The sequence below is a fragment of the Entelurus aequoreus genome, linkage group LG01 (genome assembly GCF_033978785.1).
Source record: "Entelurus aequoreus isolate RoL-2023_Sb linkage group LG01, RoL_Eaeq_v1.1, whole genome shotgun sequence".
Classification (NCBI taxonomy): Eukaryota; Metazoa; Chordata; class Actinopteri; order Syngnathiformes; family Syngnathidae; genus Entelurus; species Entelurus aequoreus.
The window spans coordinates 38,868,531-38,883,388 of record NC_084731.1 but is presented as its reverse complement, the minus strand read 5'-3'; the positions used below and the strand labels follow the sequence as shown (position 1 = coordinate 38,883,388).

The window sequence follows — 14,858 nt, the reverse complement described above, 5'->3', positions numbered from 1 at the left end:
AGGACCTAATTCTCAAAGTATTCCAAATTATTTTCTGTAAAATATGCGACTAAGTCCTCCAAAGATAATAATGTACAACATTCATATTTTCGGAGCGGACATCTGCAGGTGTCTCCTCTGTGGTGTAACAATGGAAATATTTATTGTATTGACTTTCAAACAGTATTTCTTATCGAAATCTATTTGTTTTTCTTTATTAAAAGCAACATTTTTTTACCTTTTTTTTAATTGAGACAATTATTATTTATGTATTTAATATTTGTATGCTTACTATGGTATATTATTTATTTGTTCACTGTTCTGTTACAGAGAACAAGGAAATTGGATATAATTGATATGGTATGAAAAGGGGTAGGATAAGCTCTGCTTCTTCCTACTCCTTTTCGGATGTGCTGTAATGAAACAACTGGAATTGTGTGATGCATTACATTGTATCGTATGCATGTTCGAAATAAACTGAAACTGAACATATTACAAGTAAAAATGGTGCTGTTTTGGGGAGCCAAGTACCAATTAAATTATATCATTTTAATTTTTTTCTTGAGAAGTGCCTTTTTTCTAGTATTACATGCTAGCAGTTTGCAGTTTTTCATGTTTTGCACTTTGTTCCCTTACTGCCTGGGTTCTCAAAGTGTGGTATGCCAACCCCCTAATTGTCATAAGGTGTGTGAATAAAAATGAAAAGCAGTACAGTGGTGATACGTCGTGCACTTGAACGCACTATGTAAACAGATTCTGCATGGAGGGAGCACAGGGCTTATTGATGCTACACATACACCAAGTTTATGTTTCTGTGTGTGTTCTCTGAACAAATAAGCACATTTGACCATTATGTTGTGCATTAAAAGTGTTTCATCTTCAAAATGTAATGTATGTTGTCATCTGTTAAAATGAAAGCTGGTCTTCTTACATGTTGTGACTAATTAGTAGAGGTAGGAATCTTTGAACACCTCACAATTTAATGACCATTTAGGGTCTACAATTCGATTGTAAATCGATTATACATTTTTAAAGAGGTAGTGACTTGTCCAGGGTGTACCCCACATTCTGCCCGAGTGCAGCCGGGATAGGATCCAGCCCCCCGTGCCTCCGAGAGGGACACGCAGTAGAAAATAGTTGGATCGATAGAGTGTAACTAACGAAAATGTATAAATTCCGGACTGCATGGAGTGCCTGGAAGTTTAAATATGTGGACATAGCATTGGAGCACACTAGAGATTTATTTTATTGTTTTCCATTTTTATCAATGCACACATGTTAATAGTGTAATTTTAATGTTGATGTTGTGCACTGTTGGAGAAAAAGAAGCAAGGTTATACAAAGCAGAACAATTATTGTTTATTTTAATTACTTCCCCTAAAATACATATTGAAGCTATAAATCGTGTTTTATCCGATTACTCAACTGATCAAACAAATTTATCGATAAATTACTCGATTACTAAAATAATCAATAGCTGCAGTCCTAGTGATGATGGCGTATGGTTACACCCCTACTGCATGAAGAAATAAGTGTTGTTAAACATAGCAGCACGGTGAGTGTCCAGCTTTGTGTTTTCAGGGATGAGTTTCAACTTTCAAGTATGTCTGGAGCTGTAAACCATCGCTCAGCTTTCATCTCAGCCTTGTTTGACCCACCCAAGCAGCACCCCAAATAAACCCTGTAGCCTGGGCAGCGAGTAACTGTGCTAATACTCAGACACACAAGCTTTCCACACAATCTTTTCTACATGAGGTCGACCACTCTCACTTTGAAAGACCGTAGATCTTGGCCTGTATCCATGTTTACAGGTTGTATGAGCACCGTGTTCTATAATCTAGAGAAGGACATTCTAATGCTTCGTCAATTTAACCTTGGTGACCAGAACTGTGTTGGCCAATTGTTAGTTACCTCCGCTAATAGGTTATGCAATTGCCAGGGCTAAGTTTGTAAGCAACATCAGTCAAAAAGTTCTGGGAGACTTTTTGATGAAACTTTAAAGGCCTACTGAAAGCCACTACTACCGACCACGCAGTCTGATAGTTTATATATCAATGATGAAATCTTAACATTGCAACACATGCCAATACGGCCGGGTTAACTTATAAAGTGACATTTAAAACTTCCCGGGAAATATCCGGCTGAAACGTCGCGGTATGATGACGTATGCGTGTGACGAAGTCAGAGTAACGGAAGTTATGGTACCCGTAGAATCCTATACAAAAAGCTCTGTTTTCATTTCATAATTCCACAGTATTCTGGACATCTTTTGCAATTTGTTTAATGAACAATGAAGGCTGCAAAGAAGACAGTTGTAGGTGGGATCGGTGTATTAGCAGCGGACTACAGCAACACAACCAGGAGGACTTTGTTGGAGTGCTAGCCGCGCTAGCCGCCGACCTCACCTTGACTTCCTACGTCTCCGGGCCGCCAAACGCATCGGGTGAAGTCCTTCGTCCTTCTGCCGATCGCTGGAACGCAGGTGAGCACGGGTGTTGATGAGTAGATGAGGGCTGGCTGGCGTAGGTGGAGAGCTAATGTTTTTAGCATAGCTCTGTGAGGTCCCGTTGCTAAGTTGCTAAGTTAGCTTCAATGGCGTCGTTAGCACAGCATTGTTAACCTTCGCCAGCCTGGAAAGCATTAACTGTGTATTTACATGTCCACGGTTTAATAGTATTGTTGATTTTCTATCTATCCTTCCAGTCAGGGGTTTATTTTTTTGTTTCTATATGCAGTTAAAGCACGATGCTATCACGTTAGCTCGTAGCTAATGCATTTCGCCGATGTATTGTCGTGGAGATAAAAGGCACTGAATGTCCATTTCGCGTTCTCGACTCTCATTTTCAAGAGGATATAGTATCCGAGGTGGTTTAAAATACAAATCCGTGATCCACAATAAAAAAAGGAGAGTGTGGAATCCAATGAGCCAGCTTGTACCTAAGTTACGGTCAGAGCGAAAAAAGATACGTCCATCACTGTCTCTCAAGTCCTTCACTGTAACGTTCCTCATCTACGAATCTTTCATCCTCGCTCAAATTAATGGGGTAATCATCACTTTCTCGGTCCGATGGGGAATTGTGAGGAATACTAGCTCCTGTGACGTCACGCTACTTCCGGTACAGGCAAGGCTTTTTTTATCAGCGAGCAAAAGTTGCGAACTTTATCGTCGATTTTCTCTACTAAATCCTTTCAGCAAAAATATGGCAATATCGCGAAATGATCAAGTATGACACAGAATGGATCTGCTATTCCCGTTTAAATTTAAAAAAATCATTTCAGTAGGCCTTTAAAGGAAATGTCTGGAATGAAATAAGGGACAAATGATTTTCGGTGATCCGCATCATTGTCTGGATTTAGGATTTTTTCAAAGGATTCTTTGCTTTTGGCCTGGTCTGCGACTGCTTTTCTAGTTATTCTTGTTACCATCGATCTGCAACTAACGGTATGTAATTGGAGCAACTCCCACATGATCATCTAGTAAGTCATCTATGACATGCAGTACTATAAAATTCATGTGCCTTAGTAGCCTACCATCTAAATAAAATACATACATTTAATTATAAATCTGTGCTACTCATTTTAACAGAGGATGAGAGCATTTTCACAAACATGAATATTTAATAATACATATAAACACTGTATAAGTGTATAGTGTTGCTCCTTGTGAACATATCATGAAACAGTTGCTAAATTGTGCCTCAGACATTCACACAATTAAACAGGCAAGCAGTGTCTTGTCACACACATACTCAATGTACTTGTGGACCAACACCCTGCATATACAGTAATCCCAATACAGTGGTGGAGATGTAAAGATAAACAGTATGATGATAAACAACGGTAACATTTCCCACGGTTGGGTTTACCACTTTAAATTTGATAACAATTTGATTAACTCAGGGGACACTGCTCAATTACTGGAGAAGCAAGCTAGCGTTAGCTATCTTAAATGCTAACTCGGAAACAAAAGCCATTAACGTCCTTCCCAATTAAGAAACCACATACCCCAATCTAAACTGGTAAACACATCACTGTCTGAGCAACAAAGATATTCAATTTTGCACATTAATTCTACAGACTGTGTTCGCAGAGATCGATCTGTAATCAAAGCAATATGACGTAATGTGCATGACGTCACAAAAACCGGACATGACGCACCAAACACGTTCTTTTTCCTTTATCAAAAAAAATACAAAATAAAACATAAAATAAAAGAAAATAAACATATTTAGACACTCGAAAAAATTAACATGGCTCTTAAGTAGCCGAAACAGTACTATCACATAACATATTTTGTCTGCCAAGAAAGTAAATTGTGTGGATATATATTTATTGTATTTAGTTTGTTTGAATACAACTTGGTTCTAAGTTTGCATGAGTACTTTTCGAGTACATTCAACAATACCGTGATAATAATAACTAATTTTGGCAACAATAACCGTGATATGAAATTCTTATATTGTTACATCCCTATCCTAAATTTATATGTGGCCCAAGTAAAATGTTCAGATTTTCTCTCTGCTTGTTATGTTAACCATTCCCTCCAACTACTGGAACTGAGAAAGCGAGTGCAAAGGCAAGTAGAACTGCACGATTTTGAGAAAAATCACCTAATTGCGAATTTTCTCTCCAAAATTGTGATTGCAATTCGAATTGCGATTTTTATGTTGTCTGTCTATCTGTGTTGGCTCTGTGATGAGGTGGCGACTTGTCCAGGGTGTACCCCGCATAGGCTCCAGCGCCCCCTCCGCAACCCCGAAAGGGACAAGCGGTAGAAAATGGATGGATATATCATACATAAAAATGCATAAATCTGCAAAAATATGTAGTAAAATGTTACTTTTAGACTGTCAATCAACATATTCTTGTTTCAAGGTGCCACACATTAGAACGATAGCAATAATTTACTTTAAAAATAAATATTTGGCTTTATGCAGACAGACTCAGCTTTTTGTCTACAGAATGCTCTTAAACTTATGAATAATCAATAAAAACTATACAGCGTTTATAATATTATGTAATCATAATATATAATAATGCAAGTAATCATTTAAAAGGATATACAATTGTATTTCTCATTACTGTAGAAGGGTTTTTTACCATTGTACTATGATTAGAAAGTAAATAACTTTGTTATCCTAAATAAATAAACAACCAAATAACAAAATTGACTCATTCTATCAGGAACAATTTTTCTAAAAATAAATATTGAACATCTTAAAGGCCTACTGAAACCCACTACTACCGACCACGCAATCTGATAGTTTATATATCAATGATGAAATCTTAACATTGCAACACATGCCAATACGGCCGGGTTAACTTATAAAGTGCAATTTTAAATTTCCCGCGAAACTTCCGGTTGAAAACGTCTATGTATGATGACGTATGCGCGTGACGTCAATGGTTGAAACGGAAGTATTCGGACCCCATTGGATCCAATACAAAAAGCTCTGATTTCATTGCAAAATTCCACAGTATTCTGGACATCTGTGTTGGTGAATCTTTTGCAATTTGTTTAATGAACCATGAAGACTGCAAAGAAGAAAGCTGTAGGTGGGATCGGTGTATTAGCAGCGGACTACAGCAACACAACCAGGAGTACTTTGAGATGGATAGCAGACGCGCTATCCGATGCTAGCCGCCGACCGCATCTATGATCGGGTGAAGTCCTTCGTCGCTCCGTCGATCGCTGGAACGCAGGTGAGCACGGGTGTTGATGAGCAGATGAGGGCTGGCGTAGGTGGAGCGCTAATGTTTTTATCATAGCTCTGACGAGGTCCCGTAGCTAAGTTAGCTTCAATGGTGTCGTTAGCAACAGCACTGTTAAGCTTCGCCAGGCTGGAAAGCATTAACCGTGTAGTTACATGTCCATGGTTTAATAGTATTGTTGATTTTCTGTCTATCCTTCCAGTCAGGGGTTTATTTCTTTTGTTTCTATCTGCATTTAAGCCCGATGCTATCACGTTAGCTCTGTGAGGTCCCGTAGCTAAGTTAGCTTTAATGGCGTCGTTAGCAACAGCATTGTAAAGCTTCGCCAGGCTGGAAAGCATTAACCGTGTAGTTACATGTCCATGGTTAAATAATATTGTTGATTTTCTGTCTAACCTTCCAGTCAGGGGTTTATTTATTTTGTTTCTATCTGCATTTAAGCCAGATGCTCTCTCTCTCTCTCTCTCTCTCTCTCTCTCTCTCTCTCTATGTCCACTACTTGCTGTCCATATCCTACCAAGTCAGACCTACACTGTTCCAATATCCATTTCTCTGTTCTCAATTGTTGATGACTGATGATAACAACCAAACCTAACCCCCCACCCCCTCCACACCCCGGATTGTAAATAATGTAAATAATTCAATGTGATTATCTTGTGTGATGACTGTATTATGATGATAGTATATATCTGATAGTATATATCTGTATCATGAATCAATTTAAGTGGACCCCGACTTAAACAAGTTGAAAAACTTATTCGGGTGTTACCATTTAGTGGTCAATTGTACGGAATATGTACTTCTACTAATAAAAGTCTCAATCAATCAATGCTATCACGTTAGCTCCGTGAGGTCCCGTAGCTAAGTTAGCTTCAATGGCGTCGTTAGCAACAGCATTGTTAAGCTTCGCCAGACTGGAAAGCATTAACCGTGTAGTTACATGTCCATGGTTTAATAGTATTGTTGATTTTCTGTCTATCCTTCCAGTCAGGGGTTTATTTCTTTTGTTTCTATCTGCATTTAAGCCCGATGCTATCACGTTAGCTCCGTAGCTAGAGAGCTTCGCCGATGTATTGTCGTGGAGATAAAAGTCACTGTGAATGTCCATTTTGCGTTCTCGACTCTCATTTTCAAGAGGATATAGTACCCGAGGTGGTTTAAAATACAAATCCGTGATCCACAATAGAAAAAGGAGAAAGTGTGGAATCCAATGAACCCTTGTACCTAAGTTACGGTCAGAGCGAAAAAAGATACGTTCTGCACTGCACTCTAGTCCTTCACTCTCACGTTCCTCATCCACAAATCTTTCATCCTCGCTCAAATTAATGGGGTAATCGTCGCTTTCTCGGTCCGAATCGCTCTCGCTGCATTGTAAACAATGGGGAAATGTGAGGAGCCCTTCAGCCTGTGACGTCACGCTACTTCCGGTACAGGCAAGGCTTTTTTATCAGCGACCAAAACTTTATCGTCGATGTTCTCTACTAAATCCTTTCAGCAAAAATATGTCAGTATCGCGAAATGATCAAGTATGACACATAGAATGGATCTGCTATCCCCGTTTAAATAAAAAAAATCATTTCAGTAGGCCTTTAAGTAGAGGAGACATGGACATCAGCATGGATCTATGGCAGCTTTATTTTTCAACTCCCATGTAAGCAAATGCGCCACAGCGTCAGTTCCGGTCCTTCAACAATCGTTATTTCTTCGGAATCAAAATATATATTCATATATTGCATAGAGCTTATTATTTGCGCACTATTGAAAAGTGATGCACCGAAAATTATGGTCGTCTTAAATAGACTTTGCATACCGAAACCGGATGTCGTGATGAAATTATCTACTTCCGCTGGTGACTACTTCTATCCGACGCACACAAAGGACAGCTCGCCCAAAGCTGACGAAAAAGTCACATTCGGGTCACATTGCGTTTGGACTGAAGTCACATTTGAAAAGATCATATTTCAATCAGATTCATAACTACCTCCTGATGTGGCCTGAATCTGATTGCAAAAGATCAGATTTGAAGCACTTCCAGATCTGTGTCACTTGAGGGCAAAAAAATATCAGATTTGGTGTGTAACGTAAACGTGGCCATATTGTGGATGACTGAAAAGAGGGCTCACTGCGTTCCGTTAATTCTACTATTAAATAAACGCGCTCAGGTGCTGAGAGCGATGCACAGAGTGAGACCTCTTTTTCCCTATTTTAAGCGAAAGATGAACAAACGCAAGGCTCAACTATTTTGATTGGCCAACATGTCTGTCACTCAAATGTCGGTTACAGCCGAGAAAAAAAAAACCTCACCCTGTTGCGGTTATTTATCGCACTAATTGACACCTCACTGTCGATTAATTGTGCAGCCCTAAAGGAGAGCCAATTAAAACCTGTGTAGCCGACCCAGCAAGGCAACCTGAGCACATTACAGCCAAGGACATCAAAGGGCGGACATTTAACCATGAAAATATGGAGAAGCTGCTGATGATGTGTGTTCGACGTGTTTCAGTTTGTTCTGTCACCTAACTCTACAAACTGGATGATCGAGCAATATAACCCTTGGTACACAGACATATATCGCTTGCTGTCAAATCAGGCCTCAGGTCCGTCATGCAAAGACGTCCTTGTGCAACATAAGCAACAACAATTACTACTCTTACACAAAGGAGAAGCAGCTTGAAGGAGACGGCTAAATAAGTCCGCTCTCATGCAATAATGTACAATATTATTACATCCCTATAAATCTATTATAGTTGTTTGTACTACATTGTGTTGTATTGTTTTACAAATAATATCTCTTATCTAAAATGTATTTTTCTTTTTAAAAAGGCATGTTACATTAAATTACATTACACGTTAAATTGTGTGGTTTTGATTGGGCAAGCACGGATTAAATCGATCTTAATTCATTTCAAAGGGCGGCTCTATTTCGAAATACAACTCTTTGTGTGTTTGGATATGAGCGCCGTCGTGAAACCAATTCAGCTTGTAAAATGAGGTACTACTGTATTTGAAGATACAGTACATTTTTTGTGGCACACAGTTATGACTCTTTCTAATGGCAGTAATATTTTGTTCCAGGTTGTAGTTTATTTCTATTGATGTCTTTATTTAACCAAATCTTTGCATCTACGAAGGAATACATTTGCAGTATGCAAGCCGCCAGCCCCAGCCCCACGTCCAAACTCATTACTGCGCCATGCTGTTCTAATTTTACTCAAAGGATATCTCTGGAACTGCTGGGTTTCAACCATCTGACCAAAAACACTTCCAGTTTTAGGGTAGGACGATGGTACAGGGGTTAGTGCATGTGCCGCACAATACGAAGGTCCTGGGTTCGATCCCTGGGCTCTGTGTCTTTCTGTGTGGAGCTTGCATGTTCTTCCCCTCTATAGACATGCACCTGGGGATAGGTTGATTGGCAACACTAAATTGGCCCTAGTGTGTGAATCTGAGTGTGAATGTTGTCTGTCTATCTGTGTTGGCCCTGTGATGAGGTGGCGACTTGTCCAGGGTGTAACCCGCCTTCCGCCCGAATACAGCTGAGATACCCTTAAGAACCCAGGATGGATGGATTGACATCCGGTATTGACTTGGTGGGCAAACATTTATTTATGGATACTTTTTATTTCTACTCAGCAGTGCAGATGTCATTATTTTTTAAAGGTTTAGAAGTGACTATACAGACCAGATATCATAATAAATATATGAATGTGAGGGGGAAAGTGGAAGTGCACTTTTTTGGGTATTTTGGCTATCATTCACAATCCTTACCTAAGACAAGAACACATTTGTTTTTCTTGTTAATGCATTGTAAATCGTGAATAAACGTCAGCAAAACAATGGAGTCAACAGGAGCTCCTCTATTCTGCCCACAAAGCCCTCTAAATACCTATCCAATACCCGCCAACAATACTCCATTTACATTTTGTGACCTGAATATTAACCAAGTATTGGCGATATTGCTATTATAAGCGCCAAAGTTAAGGACCTATTTTTAGTGGCGCATTGATTACAGAGAGAGGGGTACTAGCTTAAGCTGCTATACTGACATGAGCTGGAGAGATGCTCTCTCACCTCTGAGCTGGTAAAAGTTCATTCTAGATTATAAATCATGCCTCTCATCTGCATAGTAGAAAATTGTGGCCATCAACCAGGAGGTTGGTCAACTTTGACAGCCAATTTAGACTGGAAGATGGCGAGAAAGACACAAACAGACGCTCATTTGCACCCACCTTTTTTTTTTTAACCCTTCGTGAAGATTATGGTTAAATATTCATTTCAACGGGAAGATATGAACATCTCATCAGTCATCCCACTGAGAGCAGACATGGTACAGTCAGTGTTTGTTTTATTAAGTTTGTTGTCTCTCACTATCTGCATGAGTTGTAGTCAGTGTTGTTTAAGGGAAAAGAGAATGTTGTGATACGTCTATGAAATTAATGCACCGGCATTTGCTTTAAATGAGCAAAATACATAAATAATATGATGTATTTTATTATTAACATTTATTGATGCTAAAGATTGCAGCATACAAGATATACAACCCCTGGCAAAAATTATGGAATTACCAGAGTTGGAGAATGTTCATTCAGCTATTTCATTTTGTAGAAAAAAACAGCTTACAGACATAACACACAACTATAGTAATTTCAAATGGCAACTTTCTGGCCTGAAAAAACACTAAAATAAATCAAGAATATAAATTGGCTTAATCAGTAAGTTTCATTTTTAGATCGAACAAAGTAAAAAAATTATGGACTTATCCTGTAAATTTGAATTTCCTAAGATAACACCTGCATCACATGAAATACCGTATGTTCATTAGTCTGCAGTTAAAAAGGAGTGTTCACACCCTGGAGTGCTGTTACACCAGGTGGATTGACATGAATCATGGCTGCAACACTATATGTCAATTAAAGGAGGAGAAGATTATCAAACTTTTTTAAGAATGCAAATCATCATGTAATATTGCAAGATATGCGGATTGTTCACAGATATATGTGTCTCAAATCTAAAAAGCCCAAACAACATTGGAAAGTTGTAAAAGGCAAGCATATTGGGAGACCAAGGAAAACATTAAGGTGTCAATACAGAAAACTTCTAGCAATGTCTTATAAGCAGAAAATGCACAGCAAAACAAATGAAGAACAAATGGGCAGACACTGGAGTCACCATCTGTGACCAAACTGTAAGAAACTACCAAAAGGAAATGGGATTGAAATACAGAAAAGCTCAACGAAAGGTGTCATTAACATCTAAACAGAAAAAAACAAAATTACAATGGGCTGAGGAAAAGCAATCGTGGACTACAGATGACTGCATGAAGGACATATTCAGTGATGGTTATGGCACTGAGGAGATGGCTGTCATTACATCTTCAATAAATGCACAAGTTTACATTGACCTTTTAGACAATTTTCTCATTTCATCTATTAAAAGGATGTTTGGGATGGTGACATCATTTTTTAAAGATGATAATGCATCTTGCCACAGAGCAAAAAGTGTAAACACTTTCCTTCAAGAAAGATACATAAGGGCAATGGCATGGCCTGCAAATAGTCCAGATCTTAATCCAAACCAAAGTTGTAAAATGTGTAGTGAAAACTGAAGACAATGGTCCATGACAAGATCTGACAATAGCAATCAAAGAAAGTAGGAGCAACATTGATAAAGAGTGCTGTTTGTCACCCATAAAGTCCATGCCTCAGAGTCTGCAAGTTGTTAGAAAAACCAGAGGTGGTGCAACAAGTACTAGTGGTGTGTTGGGGTGTTTTTTGTTTGTTTTAAGGATTCCATATTTTTTTCTTCAGAATTAAGTGATTCAATATTTTACACTCTGATTGATCTAAAAATGTAACTGTTACTGACCACCACAATGTATTTTCTTGCTGTATTTTAGTGTATCTTATAGTCAGAAAGTTGCCATTTGTGATGGATGGTTGGATGGATGGATGGATGGAAAGTTTTGTGTCATGTCTGTTATCCGCTTTATTTCTACAAAATTACATATTTGAATGAACATCCTCCATGCTGGTTTCATTATTTTTGCCTGGGGTTGTACGACAACACACAAATCCAAATATTCAAGTTTCCTTTAAAAAGTGCTCATATGTACTTATATGGAGAATAATACAAGTAAATACATCATAAACATACATTTACAATTATTTTTTAAATTCATACATACATGACAAATTGCTCACTGCAAACCCCATTGTGTTGTTGACTACACTCCATTCGACGATAGCGACAGTTATAACAACACACCTTTCTCTGCGAATTTCCACAGGTGACAAAAGTGCATGTATGCGACATTTTCACTCCGCTTTTACTTGACTTGACTTTGTTCCCCCCCAACCCCCCTTACCGAGCGCATAAGTCCGAGGTGACAACAGCAATTCTAAAAAGCAGGCTGTGGCTGCTTGTGCTGTAAGCTAACACCCTTCACAGAGCACTGTAGCAAATACATAGCACAGCCATCTGCATCAGAAATATAATACACTTCCAATATTAGCCATGGCCAGTCCATTCCTCATGCCTTAAGTTTTTTTTATCTATAGAATCTTTGCAGATTACTCATTAGCCTACACTGACTGACTGCATTCCTCGCCCAGTTCAACCAAGTCCTTCGAGCAATCTCAGTGTAAATGCACCAAATTCTGAGGGTACATTCTACAATTTAGAGCATGGCCTACAAACCAACAACAGTGGTATAACATTTTGTAACATTTGACACAACTCCAATGTTTCCCATACACGCACTGACCACACATAAATTTGGACCGCTATAAATAGATTCAGCCAATACCCGTTCCCCCTTGCTCTTAAACACATTATAAAAGGTACTGTCTGTGAATGTAGCTTGTCGCTACAAGTTGGCATCCTGCTTCTTAACGTACAGAAGCATGTGGTCTGCCCGAGAATATGAAGACGTAGCAGAAGTGATCCGTGTTGCCAACTTAGCTCGAGTCGCCGCAGTTCTCTTGATACTCCCTTTTCCAAAAAGCTAGCAAAAAATTTATGAACTTTTTCTGGTCTTGTTGGATACTTTTTAAAACTGGAAAGCATGTTTCACTCTTCTTAAGGAGCAACAGGTGCTACTGTGGAAACCCTCTCACACCCCAAAGCACTGACAGGTGATTATTAATTGTGAAATAAATAAAAAAATCAACAAAAAGAATAAAGTTAGTTTGAAATTCTCAACATATTTGTCTAATTTATTGTTTTTTTTTCTCTCTCCCACAATCTCCCAGCATTGTGAATTAACCATTTCATGCACATGTGTCATGGCCAATACTGCAAATGAAGAGGATAATATCGTCAAGCACTATCAACCCACCACCACAAATACATTACAGTTCTGTGGGTATCACTGTACTCTCAGAAACCACCTAATGTCAAAAGCAGGCTTGACTACAATTTTGCAAGTCTGCTGTCTTCTGTAGTCTTGCTCAATGTAACACTATAAGGTTTTAAAAACAACTATTTTACTATAGGACATTGATTCTCCAACTGTGTTTTGGGTAACACTAGTGGTATGCGTGTTCTATCTAGTGGTACGCCAAAAAAATCACTTAGTTAATTATTGTAATGTAACAGTTTTATATTCCTACTTTTAAACACAGTGTTATTGTTAAAAACTGTTATGTTACAATCCATCCATCCATCCATCCATTTTCTACCACGTGTCCCTTTCGGGGTCGCGGGGGGTGCTGGAGCCTATCTCAGCTGCATTCGGGCGGAAGGCGGGGTACACCCTGGACAAGTCGCCACCTCATCGCAGGGACAACACAGATAGACAGACAACATTCACACTCACATTCACACTTTAGGGCCAATTTAGTGTTGCCAATCAACCAATATACTTGCTAAATAAAACCTCTGTCTTGTTTTGAATGAATACTTAGGTCTACTACGATACTATGGTATGGTAGAGTGGCTGTGCCAGCAATCGGAGTGTTGCTGGTTACTGGGGTTCAATTCCCACCTTCTACCTTCCTAGTCACATCCGTTGTGTCCTTGGGCAAGACACTTCACCCTTTGCCTCTGATGGCTGCTGGTTAGCGCCTTGCATGGCAGCTCCCTCCATCAGTGTGTGAATGTGTGTGTGAATGGGTGAATGTGGAAATACTGTCAAAGCGCTTTGAGTACCTTGAAGGTAGAAAAGCGCTATACAAGTATAACCCAATTATCATTTATAACTGTAATGTTGGTCATTATGGTGGTACTTTGAGAGCCAAGAGTTTTCTAAGGTAGTACTTGGTGAAAGACTTAGGAGACTTAGAGGCACACAGCTTCATGAAAAAAGGGAGCGGAACCACACCTTGACTGAATTATACCGCTACAATAATATTGATTTTTCTCAAAACGCAAAAGCCAGAGTTTGGATCAAATAAAATCAACTTCTTTCTACTCTTTTGGGTAATGTTGAACTATTTAAGTGCAAGTATGCTTGAAACTTTTAATATGATCTAATTAAACTGAATTATTTAAGATTAAGAATCAAGACGGGGAACTTGTTTCAAAAGTACCATCACCTCCAAATACATTAGAACAAATTCAAATGTAAACATTTTGCATACCCATTCTAGCACACGAATGAATCCAAGTGGTTCTTTCAGTGGTCCCAGGTCCGGAGAAAATCCAGACATCACAGTCTAAGGACAATTGAGAGATTTTGAAAATGACATTTAACAATGACATACAAGATCATCGTCCATATAATCATATTTACTGAGCTCTGCTAAGTCGGTTTCAACAAGTAGCTTACCTTACCTGCACGATCCCTTAGCAGCTAGCTGTCCCTGCCTTGCTAGTCAAATCTTTCTCGAGAAACATGCTAACCTTTGACCGCTATCATGCAGGTAAACAGCAAACTCACCTACCTGTACAGTGTCCATTGAGATGAAAAGTTGCTACGTTGTGGTGGTCAAATAGAAACTAATGATAGTTTCAATAATAACTGCTTTCAAAGACTGACAGGAAACTACTGCGAGAGGGACTGAAGCCAGTTGACAACTGAAACTACTGCAACAGCTGTCAGCAGCCGGATACTGAAACACACGTAATATCCTGTTTACACTTTTCAAAATAAAAAGTTAATCCACCCTTACAAAGTCGCCACACGCGGGGTCAACACTAAGTGGACAAAGTACAATAATTGCGTTTCA

General features: G+C 38.9%; 1 protein-coding gene across 1 annotated transcript in view; it reads right to left on the bottom strand.

Moving 5' to 3' along the window:
• sypl2a (synaptophysin-like 2a) overlaps positions 1–14,734 on the bottom strand; it is a 33,284-nt gene extending 18,550 nt beyond the window's left edge. Inside the window, exons 1-2 of the mRNA XM_062050052.1 lie at positions 14,574–14,734; positions 14,271–14,345 (exon numbers count right to left, since the gene is read on the bottom strand). Of these exons, the coding sequence (XP_061906036.1) occupies positions 14,271–14,345; positions 14,574–14,588 (90 nt within the window). The 5' untranslated portion in view covers positions 14,589–14,734. The remainder of the gene's footprint in view (positions 1–14,270; positions 14,346–14,573) is intronic.
• Positions 14,735–14,858: the final 124 nt, after the last annotated feature.